The sequence below is a fragment of the Bombus vancouverensis genome, chromosome 2 (genome assembly GCF_051014615.1).
Source record: "Bombus vancouverensis nearcticus chromosome 2, iyBomVanc1_principal, whole genome shotgun sequence".
NCBI lineage: Eukaryota > Metazoa > Arthropoda > Insecta > Hymenoptera > Apidae > Bombus > Bombus vancouverensis.
The window spans coordinates 5264898-5285944 of record NC_134912.1 but is presented as its reverse complement, the minus strand read 5'-3'; the positions used below and the strand labels follow the sequence as shown (position 1 = coordinate 5285944).

Sequence of the window (21047 nt, the reverse complement as noted above, 5' to 3'; positions counted from 1 at the left end):
AACTACATAATGGACATACGTCCTTTCTTAAAATATAAAGCTCTTTTTATGATTAATTAACGGATCTGCGAGATGTTGAAATAAAAATATTGTAAAGTTACATAAAGTAGTATAGTACATGTAATAAATAAGTTTTATTATATCCTGTCTATAAATAACATTTTGATAAACAAAACATTGTTTCCCGCAAAACTTTATTTCTTGATTTATTGATATTTATTTGATTGCAGCCTTATTTCTTTCCACTCCTCGTTTACTTTGCATATTTCTAAAAAAGTAAAGAAGGATAGATATGAAATAGAAGATGTTATTAAGAATTAAATTGAACAAACAAAATTAACAACTTAACGTATCAATTTCTGATGTTATGATATTACAAAATCCTCTAAATCACGGACATTTTTATTATTGCTCTTTTTTCTATCACACAAAAATATAATCATTTTTTCTCACAAACCAAGGAAAGATATATATCAATGTCAAACGACTCAGAAAGAAAGGGCATAACCGAAAGAAATCCTATTTTCTGGATCTTAAAAGGACCCATCATCGACCATCATAATAATCGTACAAGTCTAAAAAAAAAACGAAATATTTTGATATATATTTAACAAATATTCGAACAAAGATCAATAAGAAATTTAAATAAACATCCAAAAGAATAGAGAAACAGCGTAACTAGGTTCCAATCGTGTTTGTGTATTGGACTTGATCCAACTGTAACACAGAATATAATACGTAAAAATGAATAAAGGATTACCGGAACAACCTTCAGCGGCTCCGCGAATCCCCATGGACTGTTGTCGATTGGCACACTGAACAGGATTATAGTTGCTCTCGACAGTGGACTGCATCGAATAGTTGGCAGTCTTCGAGGATTGGGTGTTCGTGTAGTGCTGCAACGATTGATCGTGCGGGGATGCGACTGGCGGATAAAAAGTCCCCGTCACAGAGCCAACATTTTCAAATCCAGAGCGCAATTTATTGCACGATACCATCATCCCGTTCGCTATACCAACCGCGGCTATACTCGACGGCTGTCTCTCGAAATTTAAGTAACTCACCTGAAAGAGAGAAAAATTACCGTTGAAACTTTCACTCGTGTTTCGTCCTACTGTAATTGACACGTTAGCTTGTCCAAACGTTACGATAAATGTGTCACGTGTTCGATCGTGAGGTATGAAATAAATTTTTCGTTTAAGTCGAACCGAAGAGATTTGCGTGTTTAATGGAATGTTTTTATCAGAATATTAGATATTTATGCACCGTTGAGTAAAAATAGTGTTTCATGAACGAACCAAAATGTTTACGTATCGTTCATTACTTTTTAAAGGAATAGAAAATGAGAAATAACGTAAACCATTGTTTCTTGCTTTTGGCGTTATTCTGTGAAATCAAATTTTCAGTTTCTGCTGATGAGTTGGTAGAAATAAATTTACAATTTTACCCGTCCGCAATTTTTCAGGATTTTAAACGTCCATTTTGAATTTCGTATTTCGAACAGTATCTGAAATTTTATAATAATCGACGATATAGGTTTGTGAAGCAAGTAATCGCAAAGCAACCTACTAAACGAGTCTACATTTGTCCTCATAGTCTCCAGCAAGATCGTTCGTATGCACGCCATTACTCACCGATTTTTTGTAAGTCAGAGTATCTGTGTAAGCACCAGAATTCTGACACGACGATATGCTAGTACCACCAGCATGACCCGTGTGCAGCTGATTATCGGTACTCATGAAAGTGTACCGTTTCGTTTGCTCGCTCATTTCGCCGTGCTGCTTCGACGAACCCTCCATCAGATCACGTTCAGGATCTGGATTTTGATTGGATGGCAAATGCGTTCCGTCACCTGATCAAGATTAATTCGTCAATAATTCAAACGCTATATGTTTCCATAACCACGTACAAGAGATAGAATATGCTTCCTGATGAAATAATAATAATAATCTAATAATATGTGTGTGTATATATATATATAACTTGCTACTATAGAAATTCGTAATAGAACACTTTAGTAGAGGTATATCATTTTAAAGAGAAATGTTTCATTTTATCAAAGGATCTTCTAATAGGAATTTAACAGAACAATTTAATAAAGTGGATATTTTTACCAAAAAAAAAAAAAAGAAGAAGAATAACAGAATTTTCAAGTGCCATGAAAAACATTTAAAACTAAGATGCAAATGATTGAGACTTCCTATTGAAATTGCTAATAATTTTAATTTTTAATTTAGAATTTATTACCAATAATTACAATTTGTAATTTGTGATTTATTGCTAGTAATTTAAATTTATAATTTATAATTTATTACTTTGATTTAAATTAACAATTATTTGATTTTTCATTTAAACATTAATAATTTAGTTATATATGTAGATATAATTCCTCGAGTTCCACGGCTGTCTGTACGGTAATTAATGCGAGTACAATGTCTCACCATCTGGCTCGGGACTGGCAACTGGAGATATGTCCGGTGTGTGAATGATAGGCGTATAAGGACTACCGTACAAGGAATTGCTCTCCGATTTGTACTCCTGAATACCTTGCTGCTGCTGCTGGTGATACAGGGATGAGATCGGGGAATGTCCGCCCCACGGGATCTGAGGAATGCCTTGATAACTGTCCATCTTGGACCTTAAATAAACATTGAACGTCACTTCGTAATTCTTCCAAGAAACGTCTTTAACACGAAGAACTTGTTAAACAGAAGGATGGCACGAATGAAACTCGATGCATAACGTTTGAAAGAATATTTTTGTTTCGCTGAAACGTGCTTTTTTAACTCAAAGTGAGAATCATTGGTGCAGAACTATTTTAACTTCATTGACGAAAGATCTGTTACATAGTTTAAGTTTCTACAGATAGAGTACATTGTATTTTCATTGACGAAGTAAAGTGTACAATATAGTTAGTATTTATAACTATATTTTTGAACAAATATATTTTATATTTTAATAATAGTTTTAAGAAACATCTTGGTATTGATAACGTTTTTGTACTCTGAAATTACTGAATTCCATCAGGCCTTATTCTACTTAATTTTTATCCATCTATACGACTACTTTTCGCTAAATCTTCGACTATCATTGTAAAACAACTTGCCAAATATTTGTTGTAAACAGATTTCAGGTTATTCTCATCTTTACACAAAATAACAAAAACATATAAAATAAATATAAAAATGTATCAAATACCAATCACAATTACAATACTATAAAAGGTATTTGTACAGCACTGTATTTATCCTACTATTTCTATACCAATTAATTAGGCCCAAGTGCACAATAACATATTATACTTTATCACTTAGCAGCAGTACTTTCACACGATTACAATAATTTGACGTAACGAAAATAAAATCTGCATATAAAGTCTGATAAAAAATAAATCCATTTACGAATAAGCATATATTTTATATTATAGCCACCGTAAATGCGCACAGATAGTAACACATCTATTCAACCTTCAACCAACTATGACCAACAGCATTACCCAACCCGATAACCCTTGCACCTATCAAACTCGATATCGATGAAAATTAATTCCAACGTCTCGATCGCGCACCTTGCACGCTCGATTAATTCGATGACGGAACGGGGATGATGTTGAAAAATCGCGGCGAATCAAGAGGAGATATCGACTTACATGGAATGATGAATCGTGGTACCAGAGGGGTTGGACCTATTGACCGTGGTGTTGGTCGCGGACGGAGGAGAGGACGGCGCCCCTGGGGCCCGTTTCGCGTGTTTCCTACGCCGTGGCCTGTACTTGTAGTTCGGATGTTCCTGCATGTGTATGACCCTCAGTCTCTCGGCTTCCTCCACGTACGGCCTTCTGTCCTGCGGGGTCAACCCTCGCCATTTCTTCCCTGAAATACACGGGGACCATCCGTTAGCTGGTGCCGCAACGGTGCCACGATTTTTCGATACGACATTGCAACGTTAGCTGTAGGTATATATTGGAACGATGCTTACCACCGGTGTTCCTGAATTCAGGGGGCGGCGTGAAAGGCAATAAAAATTGTATGAATAATGTTACACGCGGATGTATACGATAAAAGGGAAGGGGAAAGGGTGTGGAGATTATTGCTTCTTTTCTCTAGATACCTTCGGGGACTGAACTTTTGAGCTGTAGGATGCTCGATCTTTTTCTTTGCGGTTGTAGTGGTTTAATTATGTATGTGCTTTATTTCAATAATTATCGGATGTCTGTTTATGTAGCAGAATTAGGTAATTAGTATTGTGTTTATCAAATAAACATTTAATAGCTACTAGAACCAATAAGTTGGCAAATTTGGAGTTTCAATTTATTCCTTTTGCGATTACTAAAGACGTGCAGCTGCACGAATGTGAAATGTATTCTGACATTTTTTACGATCACATCGGAGTTATCTAGGACTATTCATTTCTACCATACTCCTTTGATTATTGTCATCTGTGTATAGTACGCGTTTGGAAACACACTGTAGATTGGTAATCGTAATGTCAAATAATCCTTTGGATGCTTTGGTGTATTGGGTATAATAGGAATATGTAACTTGAAGTATTTTCCGCGTAATTGTCTCTTAAGTATGCTAATAATGGCAAGTTACACGCAAGTACTTAAGAATTATTATTTAATACGTAATATATTAGGTTGTCCCAAAATCTTCTTTCGTTTTGTTCTATTACTGCAAAATGAATCGTACGTAATTGAATAAAATAATATGAAACAAAAGAATGTGGTGCATCTATTATTTCCTTATAAAAAAAGAAACTTTTGAGACAACCTGATATTTAGTATTCGTGTGGTTCCATTTATCATGTTACCATTAATACAAGACAAGCCGCTATTTTGCACGTCAACTTGTAAAAGCATTCAAAGTTGACCAAGAAAATGCTTCAATTTCGATCGTAAAACATTTTACGAGGAAGAAACCTTAGAAATATAGATTTATTGCTAAAATGAGAAACTCGACTCGAACGTTTCAATCAAAGCCGCCATGTACAAAGATAAGTGCAGGGGCATAAACCTTGCGTGAATTTGTAATCATAAAAGACGCCATAAATTCGCGGCCAGCTGTTACTTTCTTTGTACGTAGAACACTGCTGGATGGATTTAACACCCACCGTGCATGAATACATTTCCTACCGATTAACAAGGTGAACGTGACAATTAATATTTTTAAAAAATACCCACATGATATACACGTATTATAGTTTGCTAATTACTAATAAAAAATGAACAGCAATATTTGCAAATTTCTACAAATGTTTATCTACAAAGTGCAATTCGCTATACTGCAATACTCTGTTATCACTTTTGACAAAACCTACTCTATTATCGATACGTTTAGCTATAATAAACAGGAAACGACAAGACGCAACGTACATATATTGCATATTTGCGTTTTTAAATGATGCATAATATCCTTGAATACACAATGACCGATAATACTATATTTGTTCCGTAATATACAGCAAATCGACATCAACGTTTTAGTCTCGTCAACGCGTTCAGACTATCCCTCGGAATGCCTGAACTTTCACATTCTATCTAATTTTTATAAACATGAATAATCTTTTAAACAACGGATACCGTCCCTATTAAATCTCACGTGTTTCAACAATCTTCAAATTCCAGTACACCAACCTTTATGTAATCTACTTAACACGTTGACTATCGTGTTACTCAATTTTTTAGAACATTTAAAAAGAGATAAACCTCGTCGATTAGGAAATTTTCGACAATGTCTAACATTCTTCTATCTTACATAACATTGTCAAAGAGAAAGTGTGCAAATACAATATTTTGCAAAAATTATATATGCTAACCTATAGTATCTATACTTTGATCTATCATAACTCTCAAGGCGAAATATATAAAATTTTCGTGGCAGTTAACGCGTTGAACATCGTCAGAAGCACACTCAGTAAAAAAAAAAAAACAACAACCGCAACTTATTAACACATTGCGTATATTTATGCAAATTCATATTTTTCTAAATATAATTAGTTTTTTGCCTGACTATGTATTTCGCGCTTTTTTCTATCTTCCAACTTCCTCCAAATGCGTAAAAGTGCAAAGTATATTAATTAAACAATCGAATGCAAAACAATCCACGCGTTTCACACATGGAAATCAACTTCATACATAGCCGGTTATACGCCATCCAATCCAATCTTTCACTGGGAACCTAGAAATTTTTCCACACGTAAGATCCGCATTCACCATTCCTACATACGTACTATTAGAATCACCGGTGCCGGTAAAGCTACCAAGGAGGAAGATATCGCGGCGTTATTTCGAGGATCGATAAGACTGGCTGTGGTTCGTTCGCCGATTGGCCGGCGATACTCTTAATTCATGCTACGAGGCTTGCCCCTAATTGCCCGCTACGTGGCTAGGTCGTCGTCGTCGTCGTCGTCGTCGTCCCCGTGGTCGTTGGTGGTGGAAGCGGAAAAATGGTCGGACGAGCGTAGATACGAATTACAGGAGGGCTTGGCCGGCCGGACGACGACGACGGGCTGGAATCTGCCTTAGTTGCGTTCAATATGCCCGTCCGGCATGGTAGGCCGGAATATCATTAAGCAGGGATAAGGGTTAATACGAACGTAAGATGTTCACGACAAGAACGAAAAACTTGAGCGAGGCGGATGTATATGGTGTGCGCGTACATATGTACACGGGATCGGCGTATACGGGGCCGTATAGGTACATAGGCGCATGGGGGCGTAGATATGGGTGCGCCCGTGCCTTCAGCCAGCCACAAGGCACGAACCATTATTTCATATTTCATTTTGTATATTTCAACTCCGGAGGAGACGCTAACCCGAACGACTCAGCCTCGAAGAGGGAGGCAGTGGATAAAGAGGAGAAAACGAAAACAGCTTGGAAGAAAGAGAAAGAGAGAGAGAGAGAGAGAGAGAGAGAGAGAGAGAGAAGTGGAAAAGAAAGAAAAAAGGGACACGTGGAAAAAGGAGTATATATAGGGAAGAAAAAAAAAGAGATGGTCGCAGGGTTCTCTAAGTCTCCCTGTAAAGTCCATTTTTGTCGCCCCGAGTTTCTTCTTACTTGGCTCTCCTTCTTTGTCCCCTTCTTCTTAGTCTTCTTCTTCGTCCTCTGCTTCTTTTCTCTTCGAGCGGCTGCCCTTTTTTGCGATACAAGTACTTTTCGAAAGGACAGCGGCCAGGGTTGACGCGTGGAAGTAAACTCCTGCGACGTGCTCGTCAAGATTCAATGGAATCTCCTTTGTCGCTTGTCTTTGTATACGTGGCTCGTACGGGGAATGAAGTCGAGATTTCTTTGAGAATCTGATTTCTAGTGATAAATTACCCGTGATTGAGAGAATTACTTAGCTGAGCAAGATTTACGTCGCGAATTTGTTACTAAGTTCTTCGAGATTGTTATAAGGAAGTGATTGTTCGGCGGCTAAGGATTGTATTAATAAAGTTAATTTCGATATCTGTTTTGTAAATTGATTAATATCGCGCTTAACTAGTTACGCTGCGAAAGTTAGTTAAAAGAACATCTCTGTTCTAAATCAATTATTATCACATTATTCAATATCTTACAGTTACGTAATACGTGTCTTTCGATATTGATATTATTTTAGTATTTGAAAAGCAGGAACAAACGCGATGTTTTATGATTCTGTAACAGATTAACAATCTAATAAGTAATGCTGCAAGTTTGCATAAGTTTTAACGTTACAATCAGGTTGTAATATATGAAATGTCCGTTAGAGCGCTTCAGATCCTTCGCTTAGATTGTATCAAGAAGTAGGTATATCGCCTGCACTGTGGTTTACATAAAATTAAATGTCGATCTGTGCTCTTTCGTTCCGTATTTTCTACTTGAAATAGCGTCGGAGGTTCCAATCACTGACCCTATCCAATGAGATTCGCATTTGTCTTCCAAAAAATCATACCTAAATGATTACAATCAATCTTCGATGAATACTCTATTTAATACTTCAATTGGATCGACAATTTTAAGGTGGTTATAAGACGCTGTGTAAGCATATTTACTATATTTACTATATTCGATAAGCATAAACGCGGTGGAAGTATATTTACCATTATCCTTTGCTTAAATATGAAAACAAGCTTTTGCAAATCGTCAACGATGGAATGAAAATAGAAAGAATAATAAGATACTTCGACGTAACTTTTATGACTGTGCTTGCTTCTGCCTCTGCATTCGTTATATCCGCGTCATCACGGAGCGACGAATGTCGCCGACGACGAGGAAAATAAGACGGTTGAAAAAAGAAGCGATAGCCAAAGAAAAGAAGAAACCGCAACTTCTTTCTTCTCTTCGACTCTTCGCCTCCCAAACTTTCCACCTTCTTCGCGGTTGCACTCGTCCATTTGCTTCCGCGTGTTTCGCAGAAACAGTGAAGTCAGGGCGAAGCTGAAAGGTTCAGAAGCGGACGAGGAGGAACTGTGGAAGAAGAAGAGGGATCGGCGCCTGAGACTTTTTGGCCGACAATAAGTAAACTTAATTTAATATTCCTGGGCGCGCTCCGCGGTGAGCTAGCCGGCAGTGATTCATCATCACACCCGCGCACTGCTTCCCACCATGACGTCCTCGTTAAGTATTCTAATGGTTGCCGTGTACCTCTAATTTACTCTGCTCTCGGCCCTAGTCAGACGACTTCATTAATTTCAGCGTTTCGGTCAAAAGCGGACCGCACTCGCATCGGAAACACTTCAGTCCTTGTTGGATCAGCTATCGTGCCGTTGTTTCGTCGTCTTCTGATCGTAATCCGCACCAACGTCTGTGTGCGACTCCCAGTACGACGAAGAGACAGAGTTTGGCTTTGATAGAGGTTGAAATTACTTGCGGATTGCAGGAGAAGAACACGACACATGTACGTGACACTTTTGCTTTTATCTTGCGCGTTGAAGATATTTTTGGTTTCCTAGAAAATTTCTATTTTTCTAATCTTTTACTTTTTTTCGATTCAACATATTATTGTTCTTCTCAACTATCGAAACACTGATATCCGACAATTGATGTGTCGCTAATAAAATTGTAACTTTTTCGATAAGATAACTTTTCATGGTGTAGCTTTTATAATACAAATATCGAAGATAATTTTAAACCGAACAACGTTGCAAGCTCTTAATCTGTTTCATAAAGATCCTACATCCGATTGGAAACTAAAATTTTATGTTAAGAGATCCTGACAGAATAATTCTGAAATTCATTTCGCGTTACAAAGAAACCTCGATCGCTGTGCACAGCAAAAGCATTAAGAACTCCGTTATCGCAACGGACGACAGGCGCACACGCGCGACCGCGCGACGCACGCAAATGTATGCAAAGCGCATGCGGGTCACAATAAGTCGATCAGCGGCGAGCATACTTCGGAAATCTCATTTGAACCGATGCTAATAGGCTGCCTTATCCACACCGCCTAATCTGACCGCGCGTATACACGACCGGCCGACTCGTGAATTCCTCGAAGCGTGATAAATTAACGCCAACGGAGATCGCGACAAATTACGTCTCTCGATTCGACGTTGGCTCCCCTTGCGCCTGCAGATCGCTCGTGCCGAAATGTCTTTTTGCATCTGTCAACGAAGCACACCGTGTGTGCACATACGCGCGTATATGCGCACACGAATATATTTAACTTCGTTGGCTGCTAACATTTTCCAGAAAGCTCGTTCGTTCTGCCCGGTTAATTAACGATTCCGCGGTGATTTACGCACACGGCGAATGCAGCCGGCGTGGCGACAGGGTCGATTAAGCCGCGTTTCTATGCACGCACGCCAGTAGCAAGACTAACACCGGCACTCAGGGAATTTCGCTCTGCTCGCGGATGCAGCATCGCTGGAACGTGACATTTCCAGAATCGAGCGAGAAACTTCTCGCTCGGCATTTAGAATACCGCGTGGAATTAGCTGCCACTCGCACTCGTTCGTGCCTTCCAATCGCACTCTTATACGTGGCTTTAATTGCGCGTACAGCGCGCGATAAATCTCTTCGTGCGGTGCACTGAATCGCTTCTAGCGTCCCCTGACAGCCTGCTGAAGAAACGCCTCGTTTAAGAAACAATTTGCTCAACCCTCGAGCATCGAGTCATGACATGATCGCGCGACGGTCCTTCAGCCGGCGGCGTGAAGCGTGCTCTCCTCTCGATGAGTTTCACACCGTTTATATACGACCACGATCGAACGATTGCTAAATTACACGCACGCGACGCCGGTAATAAATATACATGATGTATCGGTTCGCGAGCGGCCGCGCAATTAAATTTATCGGGACCTCTAGCCGCTGAGCGACTGATGCGCTACGCGGCTGGCAAAATTGACGTCGATCGATGAGATACCGAATAAGGACGGGTTTTTGTCGTGCAAGAAAATCTAATGAGAATACGTAGCCTCTATAATGGCACTGGTGTTCGATAGGTACGGTGAAAGTTACGTGAGATGAGAAGTATGTCGTTACAAGGGTAGTTTGGCGTACCTTAAGTAGTTAAAATGACATATTGAATCTGAAGATTCTAAGAAAATACCAACGATAGAAATATGTTTGAGAAATGAGTGTCTTGTAATTCAAATTTCATTAAGCGATTCTACAACCAAGTAGTTTTCTACGAGCGGTGTTTGTCAGAGAGAATTGTTAGTGAACATTATCGAGCATAGTTTTCGATTTGAAGGCGATGTTGGAAAGAAACACAGCTCGCCTATGTTTAACAGCTTGTCGTACACTAATATTTATACCTAGTTCATTCGTAAGAGTCCTGGAACGCCTTTCTTCGTAATATCGTTCTATCACAGTCATATGTCATACTCGTAATAGATTATTGTTAAACCGCGTTGCACCAGTTGTCCAAGAGCTGTGACCAAATTCCATTTATATTTGGAGATCAAATTAATGTACTCGCATTAGATAGAATGTTTTAAGTATCTTAACGAGCGACGATATTTCAGAAGCCAATATACGAATAATCATAAAAAGTTCATGAAAGAAAATTCCTGCCTGTGTCTGATCTACATCCATAAACTTATTCAATATCTTAGCTACTTGTATACTTGCAACAAAATTTACTCAATTTTAAATATCAACTGACCATTTTACAGGAATGAAGGAATCAAAAGTAGGAACATCTCGTATTCGTGGCAGTGCAACCTAACCCACACGGGCAATTGAAATGAAATTAACGCAATCGAAATTAAATCGGTACCCTAGCTTGTTAATACATCTTCCTATAAAACCCCCCTGCTACCCGAGTATTCCGTTAAGTCCGACCGATACGACTGGAAACCGCCAAACCGATTCGATCTACGAATGAATTATAGCTAAACGCCGAAACGGACCGCGTCGAATTGGTTTGATGGAATCACAGTTGATCGACGTTACGAAGCAGAAAATGCGTTCATTTAACTTCTCGATACGGCTTGTCCGCGACCGGTGTGTAATAGTTAATATAGGCAGCAGCAGTCAGGAAACAGCGTTATAAAGAGAGGGCTCGGAGAATCAGACGAGGAACGAAGATGAAGACGGAGATGAAAGCAAAGACGAAGACGAAGAAGAAGAAGAAGAAGAGGTCGAAAGCGAGGCCCACATCGGTGGGACCGCATCGTGCACCCCGCCCAACCTGGGTCGCCCACTGTCACCATTAATAATACGTCTCCCGTCCCGTGATGTATCTCATCTCCGTTGGCGTCGTGTGTTGTGCCTCGTGTCCTGTCGTGTCGGTGTTTAGCCTTCGTTGTGCGCTCGGTCACACGCACGTGCACACACATACCCGCGGAACGCACACTCGCTACCTTCTTTATTTTCTCTCTTCTCCCACTGTAATTTTCCCTCTCCCTCTCTGTCTATCACTTTATTTCACCTTTCTCTTCGTCCGTTTCTTCGCTCGTCCCGTCTCTTTTCGTCTGGACTCAGATGATATCGCGGTTCCTCGTCTCGCTCATAGGCAATGCCAATAACGCACATGCACACGCGGTTACGCGCGAGCGTGTCGTTGCGTGCAGGTACTTGGCACACCCACACGAGCCTTTGGGAGGGGTTGCTAGCACGAGGTCGTTACGATGCACATGCACGTCTCGCGTGCAGCAACCACGACGACGACACTTTGCTCTTTCAACTTTGACAGTTACTTTTCGGACAAAGACATCAGCCGGCACGACACGGTGCTTGGCTGTCTGGGAAACGGGTATTCTGTTTCTCCGCGCTCCCCTGCCATTGGCAGGCGCAAGAATCTTTGCCTAGGAGTATAATGGCAGGGGATGATTTTGTATTTTTTATTCGCCAGTCAGACGACCAAAAGGCATCAGCGATGAACAGAGTCTCGGTAAAGATGGAAAGAACGAAAGAAGAGTATACAGTATACATGTAGTAACGTCACTTCCGGTTGGGAGCCCTCGCGGAATTCGCCGGTGGTCTTTAATACCTTGCGAGAAAGAAAGACTTTTAAAAATACTTTAGAATTGAACGTTAAAGTTGCAACGAGATATTTAGTCTCTAGATTCGTTTTTAAGCTGGTACCTTTGTTTCCTATTGTATTAATCTATTAAAGGCCAAGTAGTGGAATATTATTAACAACAAAATTAACCTAAACGCAACACTGCTAAGGGACAAAAGTATTGCTTTAGCAATGTGCAAGAAATATATCAGAATAATATATACTTTAAAGAAGCTCATGACACTAAAGTGAAAAAAGAATAGTATACCACAATGTTAGAAATACTTCAATATCTTCAGATTTCACAAAACCGTAGAACCGGAGTAGAAGAAGAAGCGACGGAAGTATATCATTAAACAAATGCTTGCAGTTCCATTTCATAACCATAATATTAAAAACCAAAATTCACTAGCCGATAATTACAGCTCAACAAGTATCTAAAGTGCGTATCTTTAAATTTTGTAACTCTGTATTTAAGATACTATCGGCGATAGTTAGACCAGAGTTTCAAACGCAGAAACGCGTGAACTTTAAAGTTCAAAGTTAAAGAATTAAAAACAATTCTATTCAAAAGAGGAAATGGCTGAAACAGGTTCGAACATACGCTTAATACCGCTCAACCCGGCCAGAGACCCTCAATTATCGCCGATCAGCCTCTTCTCTGGTCGTTTCCCCGTTTAGTCGCGGTGCAACCCCAAAGTTGAAGGAATCCAAGCGTCTCTCGGTGGCAGTCATTCATGAGTTAGCAGGAACTCGATTACGTCTACCGAACGGGGACGAACATCAGATAATCCATTAAGATCGGCAGAGGTCTGGCTGATCGCCGGAGACAGATTACTTTTCCGTCGGGCGAAAGCAAGGAGCCAGAGATTGTCGCAAGGGGGCCCACACTGAGCTCCCTTCGCTTTGTCCACGTGCTCAGCGCGTACAGTATGCTTATGCGATAGACGAACAGAAGTTCTCGAAGACATTGGTGAATTGGCTGGATCACGTCGTAACAGAGCTGTCTATCGAAATAAAGAATTCCTTGGACAGACGTTTAGTCGTTGTTGCGTGTAATATACTTCTTGATGTATCTTTATTAGCTACTACAATTGTTGATCTTTTAAGGAACTATTTTTAACTACGAGCGACTATCGGTAAAATTGCAATTTTTAACCGTTTAATGGAGTATTTAATCCTTTTATCTCGAGGACCATCTTTGATAGAGTAACATGAGGTTGGTCGATATGAAATATTTTTCCAAGTAAAATTTTTACAGCATATAATCTTTTCCAACTACCATGCATCTAATGAAAATAATTTTAATATAATATATCAAATATTTCAATATCCAATGATTAACCAGTTTCATTGTTCCATTGATTAGCAAATGTTTCATGACTTAGCAAATTTTTTTAGAATGGAACTGTTGCAGTGTCTTTTAAAGTAATTTATATATCAAGAAGTTATTGTACAAATTATAGGTATTTAAGCTTCCTAAACAATAAATTTCTGTTGTCCTTAGCTTTCGTAGCAACTTTGGCAAATCTAACATCATGTAAAAGAATTATACAAATATTTTGATTATTCATAGCGGTCAATAATGAGGTCTCCATGTTTAATCCTTCTTTCTATTCAATGCACGTGATTTATAGCAAATCTTTTCTTCAACGTGATTGATAATAGACCAAACCTTAAGCTAGCATTGGATCGTTAAATTCAAATTTCTTACGCATCAATCAAATAAAATGACAAAGAATTCCGATCTTTTTATCCTTAGCTTTGTCATTTGATTACATTCTATCAAAAATAACTTTCAACATTACTACACAGATACTTGTTTCAAAGTTTCTCATGACTTTTATGTATCGTTTCACTGCTTGGTTCTTAATGATCTCGTATCTCAATCATAATTGTCACCAAATCCTCAAGCCATTAGCGCTACGTTTCTCTCACGCATTAACTCGTTGTTCGATCGATGAAAATTAATCTTGGCTTCCCACTGGTCGATGAAAACTCCAAACGATAAATACAAGTTTCGCGGCATTCCTGATTGCGGCTCGTCGTGGGCGCAGCGTTGAATCTCTTCCTGGAAAATCATTCATCGTCGCGGGCCGCGTTACCTTGGGTGTCTCGAAGCGAGAAATATCACGCTACGAAACGGCAATTGTCGTGCTGCGTTATGCATGTATCCCAGCGCGTCCGCTCGTCCCAAGCGAGCGTTAACAGGCGAGTGTTCCACCACGAAAACGTTCTTCGTCGAGGACACCACGATAGAATGCTCGTGAACGAACACGAGAACGAAACGTTTCCATCGCGATGAATCGCGAGTGGAAGATGACACACGCGTTTGTCAATTTCCCTTAACATATCCTTATGGACTATCGCCGATAGTCTACAGTCTACAAAAACATTAGGTTGTTGCACGATAAATTTCGTCTTTGATGTACGGGGTGTTCCGGCAACTGCGGTACAATCGACAATACGTGGGTGATTCTATAATACATGGAAAAATCTGTCGAAAATATAGAATAAAATGTTTCCATTGGACGTTTCGTTTTCGAGAAAATCGAGTTTAAAAATTTGTCAAGTGTACTCCAGCTTGGCAAATTCCGGGCTCGACGAGAGTAAACGATCGACAGAAGATTATTACATATCTGCAAATAAGTAAAGAATATGAAGTACAATTTTCTCATAAAACACTTTGGTTTCTGAGCTAAGTAAATTCGAAAATTTATTATGCAACTGTATAAAATCAGTTCTCAGCTAGACATGTTCAAAGTCTCAATTTTATTGAAAATAAGGCTCGAAACGTAAAAATTTGATTTTTCATTGTTAACTTATTTTCGTATGTAGAATAATTTCTGATTGTTTGCTCGTTATATTTAATCTGTAATTAAATTATCGATAGTTAAGTTTAAGTATGTCAAATTTCCAAACTCGATTTTCTCGAAAATGTCACATGAAAAAATGTTATTCTATAATTTCGACTTGTTTCTTCATATAGGATCATCCTGTTGTCGGTTGTACCATAGTTGCCGGAACACCCTGTATAATATCGTCGTCCTACTCCTTAACTGTTTTTACTCCATTTTTCAACAAAATGTAATTAATCGATCTACATGTGTGTCCTTGATATAAAGAACGCGGATTCACGATAAAATGATGAAAACTCTACTTACGAAACAACAAATGTCCAGTTCTTTTAAATCCTAACTCCTCACAATGGTATTAAACTCCATAAACTTGGAACTGTGAGTTTTCTCAGTTTACAAACTAGTGAACTTAATAAAAACTAAACCGGTTAATACGTGACTACTACGGTGGTCATCGATGACCCACGTTACTCAATCTTCTAGGATAATTAAAATAAGATAAATTTCATCGACTAGAAAGTTTTCAACAATGTGAATACCTTGTTGTTATTGATAATATCGTCGGAGAAGAAGTGCGAAAATACGATATAATATTTTGCAAAAATTATACGTTAACGTGTAGCATATTTAACTCTATCGCGGCTCTGTAGGCAAAATGTACATGTACAAGTATCAATTACTGATTAATTCTTGTGTTACGGGAAAACTAGCTACTCTAATAACGAGTATAGTTAGTTATTCTGCTAGTTTTGGTGGACAACGATATTGCATTAAGAGTATCCTTACGAATTTAAATTTTTATACAAATTCATATTTTTGAGAATATAACTAAGAAGGTAGAATCCCAGTAGAAAACAGAAGGAAACTTTCCCTATCAAATATTACAGAAAGTAGTATACTTTGAATATCTTACGTATTACTGCATGCTACGTATACTTCGCGATATCTTGCACCTTCAAAATTCTCGCATCTATGTACTTATGATAAGTTCCGTTCGCGATTTTTTTTACTGAAAAATATGAAAATCGTCCGCAATTTTCCACAAAGAAATATGAAAAGTCGCCCGCGGCTGGAGGGCAGAAGCATCGTCGAAATGTTCATTTTTAAACACAGATCGTATCGACGTACCTTATCGATCTGCGCGTATTTCATATATCGTATGCTACAAGAAACTCACAGGGGAAACCTATTTGAAACTAGCCAATAAAATTCTGTCACGTAATACAATGCCGTTCACTACGGGTGGTTCGGTTGAAAAAAGCGATATTACTGGTTCGTAGTAGCGAACGTCCGGAAACGTTTTACTTGATCGTCGGGAAGAATGTTAACGAAAGCGGACAATACTTTTTACGAAACGATGCGGCAATGAACAAGGCTCGTTTGCGCGATTTATAGTTAGACTCCGCGTTTGTGATCCAAGACATTTCTTCGAGCGATATGACGTTTTACTAGGTTCGCATTTCAGCTTGATTTTCGTTTGAATTTTGCGCGGTAATTTCCTATCGGCGAACGTTAATGTGATATTGATGTAAGAGGAAGATTCGCGATGAGAACGTCCAATAGAAGGATCGTTACGATCGTTGATGATCGCATCGTGGCAAAAAAACTTGATTACGATTGGAAACTAAACCTGTATTTAATGAGAACATGTAAAAAATAGTATTTTATTGGCTGGAAGAATATGATGTACAGCCACATGATAATATTTATTACGAAGAAATAAAATTATTATCATAAATCATGTTAGAATGAGATTGCTGTTGTTTTAAATGTAGTGTTGTGTTATTACCACAGGCAATAGAAAGGAGTGGTAAACTGAACTGTGAAGGAAAATTTTCATTCTATGCTAAGAAAATTAAATTAATTTCGGAAAGAAGAATAATGGAAGAACTGCGACAAATAAAATAATACACAATTTCAACTGTTACGCGTAACGGAATAATCTTAATTGAAAGTTCTAAACGAACCGCTACTCCTTCATGAAAATAAGTCTGCTGAACTATAGGTAAAGGTAAATGACTACAAGAAAGTGTAACATTTCCTTGTGTCTTTGAGCAGTTCTGAACATTTTGTTCCTTGGCCCAACGCAAAAAGGCGGTAAAACATGGTAAAATCCAGTATTGCATTTATTGTGTTTAAACTGAACGTAGGATAATAGTAAGTCGCAAGAACTTCGTATCAATTTGCCACAAATTGGCTGTTTAACGAATACTTCCTTTCTTCATAGTAGAGCAAAAATCCGCTAACAATTTAAAACTCGCATTAATTAGATAGATCATAATAAGATAAAATATAATACCATATTCGCGTCAATGTTATTCGAAATAACGAACACCATTCGTTCAAGCAAATAACGTATCCAATTGAATAAATCTACAATACTATCTGAACTGTGTATCTCGTAGCAAACTACCAAACTTTATCTAAAGGAAGAAAAAAGCTTACACCAAATCTACACCTAGTCGAACTTCGAGCGTGATTCGAACCTTAAAACTCCTAAAAGTCATAACAAGTCTTGCATTTAAAATAACTCGAACTTTCCAGGCTTCTGTTAACATTTTATATTCACGATCCGTTTCAACGAAATTAATCAAAATGCGTATAAAATACGTTATACTAGTCAAACTTTCAAAACCTCTGTAAACTTTCCAGACTTTCGAATCCAACAAGATTTTCAAGACTTTCAAGAAGATCGAGATTTTCAAGAGTTACAAGCTTCGAATCATGTTCCAAGTTGCATTGAATCTTTTTACAGAATCCAAGTGTTTCAGATCCCACCGCTACCGATACCATACGCCTTCGCTTCTAGCCAATGTTATTACGTTTACGCACTTTGAAATGCTTGGGACCTGGGCTAAATCTCGACGAAATCGGCCTAGCCGAGCCGGAAACTTTCGTTCGAGCGGCTCGATCGCACCCGTCACTTCTGATCGGAGCTGTACAGGCGTGGTGCAATGCAGACCGGCGATCAGGGGGGACAAAAGTCTCTCTTTCTCTGCATCTTTCTCTTGCGCTCTCTTCGAGTGGAGAAAGAGTCGTCGGTGGAACGTAGTCGGCGCTCGAGGGGTCCCACCTCCGTAAACACAACGCGATTCCACCTTCGTTGCTCGCGACGTGTATTTTCATAAATATAATAATTTATTTTCTCTCTGCAGGTAAATCCACACACGAGTGGCGGATGTTGTAATCTTCCTTCGTGTTCGTCCTCGCAATCCTCCTCTTTCGTCGTCGTCATCGTCGTCGTAGTCCTCGTGGCTAGTCGTCGTCGTTCGTTCATTCGTTGGTTCGGGGATAGGTGGGTCGGAAGGTAAGGTAAGGTAAGGGTGCGGCCAGACTTCGCTCTCAACTCCACCTCATTACCCGGCATTCTATGCAGAGACCGCGCTTATGGCTTATTATTGCTTTAGCTTAGCCAACCCGTCGGTTCCTCGATTCTTCGTCGTTCGTCTATGTGCGTATCTACACGCGTGGACGTGCACACGCGTTTCTTTCGAACGATTTTTCGTTCAGCTCGTTCCGCGTCGAGCCGCGAACATAGCGTTTTCTGCTGGTTTAGCGAGGCTGATGCAGTTAGACGAAACTTGTCGAGTATTGGGGCAAGCTCGTTTATTTCAGGTATAATTGGGATTTCCCAATTTTCAGTAAGTAGGACTCGCGGACGGATTACCACTTACAGTGGGTGAATTTTGCTAAAGATAGGATAACAGATTTTAAAAACGTTGCTTTGGTACGGATGCCTGTTTATCTTCACAGGCTGTATCTCAATTACAAATACAAAGTTGCTCTGAAGATCGACGATGTTTCTTAACTCGATTTGCGATGAACCGTTGAAGACTATCTATTTTTATATCGGGATTGTACACGTTGTAGTTCTCAGCATTTCATGCACACTTTCGCAGAAAAGTTTCAAATTAATTATTTAAAAAATTTCTTCACCAAAAATTCCCGTAAGAAGATGTCCAGAACATCTCGATACATTTCTATAATACTACCTCAGCAGAACTCTGCGACATGTACCGATCTCCATCACCGGAATAGAACCAATTCGCGTAACAAGCTTCACGATTATCTGCTAAGCGTCTCTAAAAGACCAAACGCACTGGATCGTTCCAGCAAAGACAGAAATAATCAGATTATCCTATCAAGTTATCCTATTGCTGCGACGTGTGTATTTAGGTGTCGTTTCCTGCGAGGTCGCCAAGAGCTCACGCATGTCTTCTCGTTCAATCGTTCGACCATCCGTCGGCCTTCTCCATTTCGATTCTCATTTTGTATGTACGCGCGCAATTATTGGTCCCGATCTTGTCTGCAGGTTCGTTACGTTGGTTCGCCTAGCAGGCACCGGGTCCAAGGAGAGCCCTCTCCTCTGCACGGCTGTGCGTAATGCCCCTGATACGACTTTGTCGGTATTATCTGCTCGCCGGGCTCCCGGTGGCTCCGTAAAAACAAGACCGCCGGAGATTTAACCCTCGATATGGCGACCACCGGAATATCGTGAAGGCCTCTCCCCTCACGGACACCGCTTCGAGCGGACTTCTCTGCACGATTAACGGCTCATTTGGAATCGCAACTTACAATTAGCGTCGCTTCGTGTCCTTTTGCGAGCGTGCTTGATGGTTGCGGGTGGTTACAAGGATCTTTGGGAAATAAAAGATGACTTGATAGCCAGTCGCTAAGATTCCCGTTGGAATTATCAAATTCCTCAAAATGACGAATTCTAGGTCTTGTATTTCTACAATTCGCACAATTAATGCTGTATTTCTTTTTCTATCTTTTTCTTTGAAGGGAACGATATAATTTATATGAGGAACATTCGGAGAAAAAAGATCATAAAAGAGAACGGCGAATTGAGTAAATTGAGTATTTGGGGAACCTTATCTCCAATCTTTTAATATTTATCACGGTTTTAGTTGATAATTATAATTGAAGGTAGAGAATTGTATCGTTATACATGTAATAATTATCAAATAGATGATGATTTTATGGTAATTCAACTAAATTGTAATAGAAACCGATGGTGATCGTGGTTGGCGGTATTGTGATGTTGATAATGGATGATTGTAAATAATACTTGCTTAAAAAAATTCACCAAGAAGTACCTTACGATATTATTAGTTCAGTAATGAAGCAATTTCTAATTTCAGCTAGTACTTTTGAAGTAGCTTTGAATGGAACGTTTAAGAAACAGTGTTCTCACAGTACTTAAAATTACCGTGATTTTACACGACCTTAACTGCTAGCTAAACCACGATAATTCTAATAAGAACATACGGAACATATATTAGAAACAGAGGAAAACCTTAAAACAGCCAATCGAAACGAGATCGCACAATTCCAGATCAGTTGGGTGAATAAAAATGGTAAGAATCAGGCAAGCAAGACTCGGATATTTCCGCGGAAATGAACGTCTATAGCCGGATATCGAGAAATTCATCTCTCGGATCCTCGTTTCCTCTTCGAGGCTCGAGCAACCTGAAATCGACGAGTCCGACAATCAGATTACTCGTGGCCGACCAAAGTTCAAGATTCCAGCGCGGCCTGCACGGTATAGGCGCAGAGGCGCGTGAAATTTGTGTCTGCGTCAGGCACGATCGCGCGTCCCGCCGCCGCGTTCCTGTCAATAACAGTTTCCACGAACGCATAATCGCAATATTCTCCGAAAGATCCTAAACTTAGATAGACGAAACAAGGTTCAGCAGGTAGAGGGATCTAAACGGACGTAAGTAATGCACGGCGGAGAGGCCGGAGTAAGAAAAAGAGAGAACGAGAGTGTGCAGAC

The 21047-nt window shown here is 39.4% G+C and overlaps 1 protein-coding gene across 5 annotated transcripts in view; it reads right to left on the bottom strand.

Annotated features, from left to right (window-relative positions):
• LOC117161565 (Sox box protein 15) overlaps positions 1-21047 on the bottom strand; it is a 70203-nt gene that overhangs the window by 4748 nt on the left and 44408 nt on the right. For all 5 annotated transcript variants that reach the window (XM_033343197.2, XM_033343198.2, XM_076627567.1 and 2 more), the window contains exons 5-8: positions 3650-3872; positions 2442-2638; positions 1635-1852; positions 761-1064 (exon numbers count right to left, since the gene is read on the bottom strand). In XM_033343197.2, the coding sequence (XP_033199088.1) occupies positions 761-1064; positions 1635-1852; positions 2442-2638; positions 3650-3872 (942 nt within the window). The remainder of the gene's footprint in view (positions 1-760; positions 1065-1634; positions 1853-2441; positions 2639-3649; positions 3873-21047) is intronic.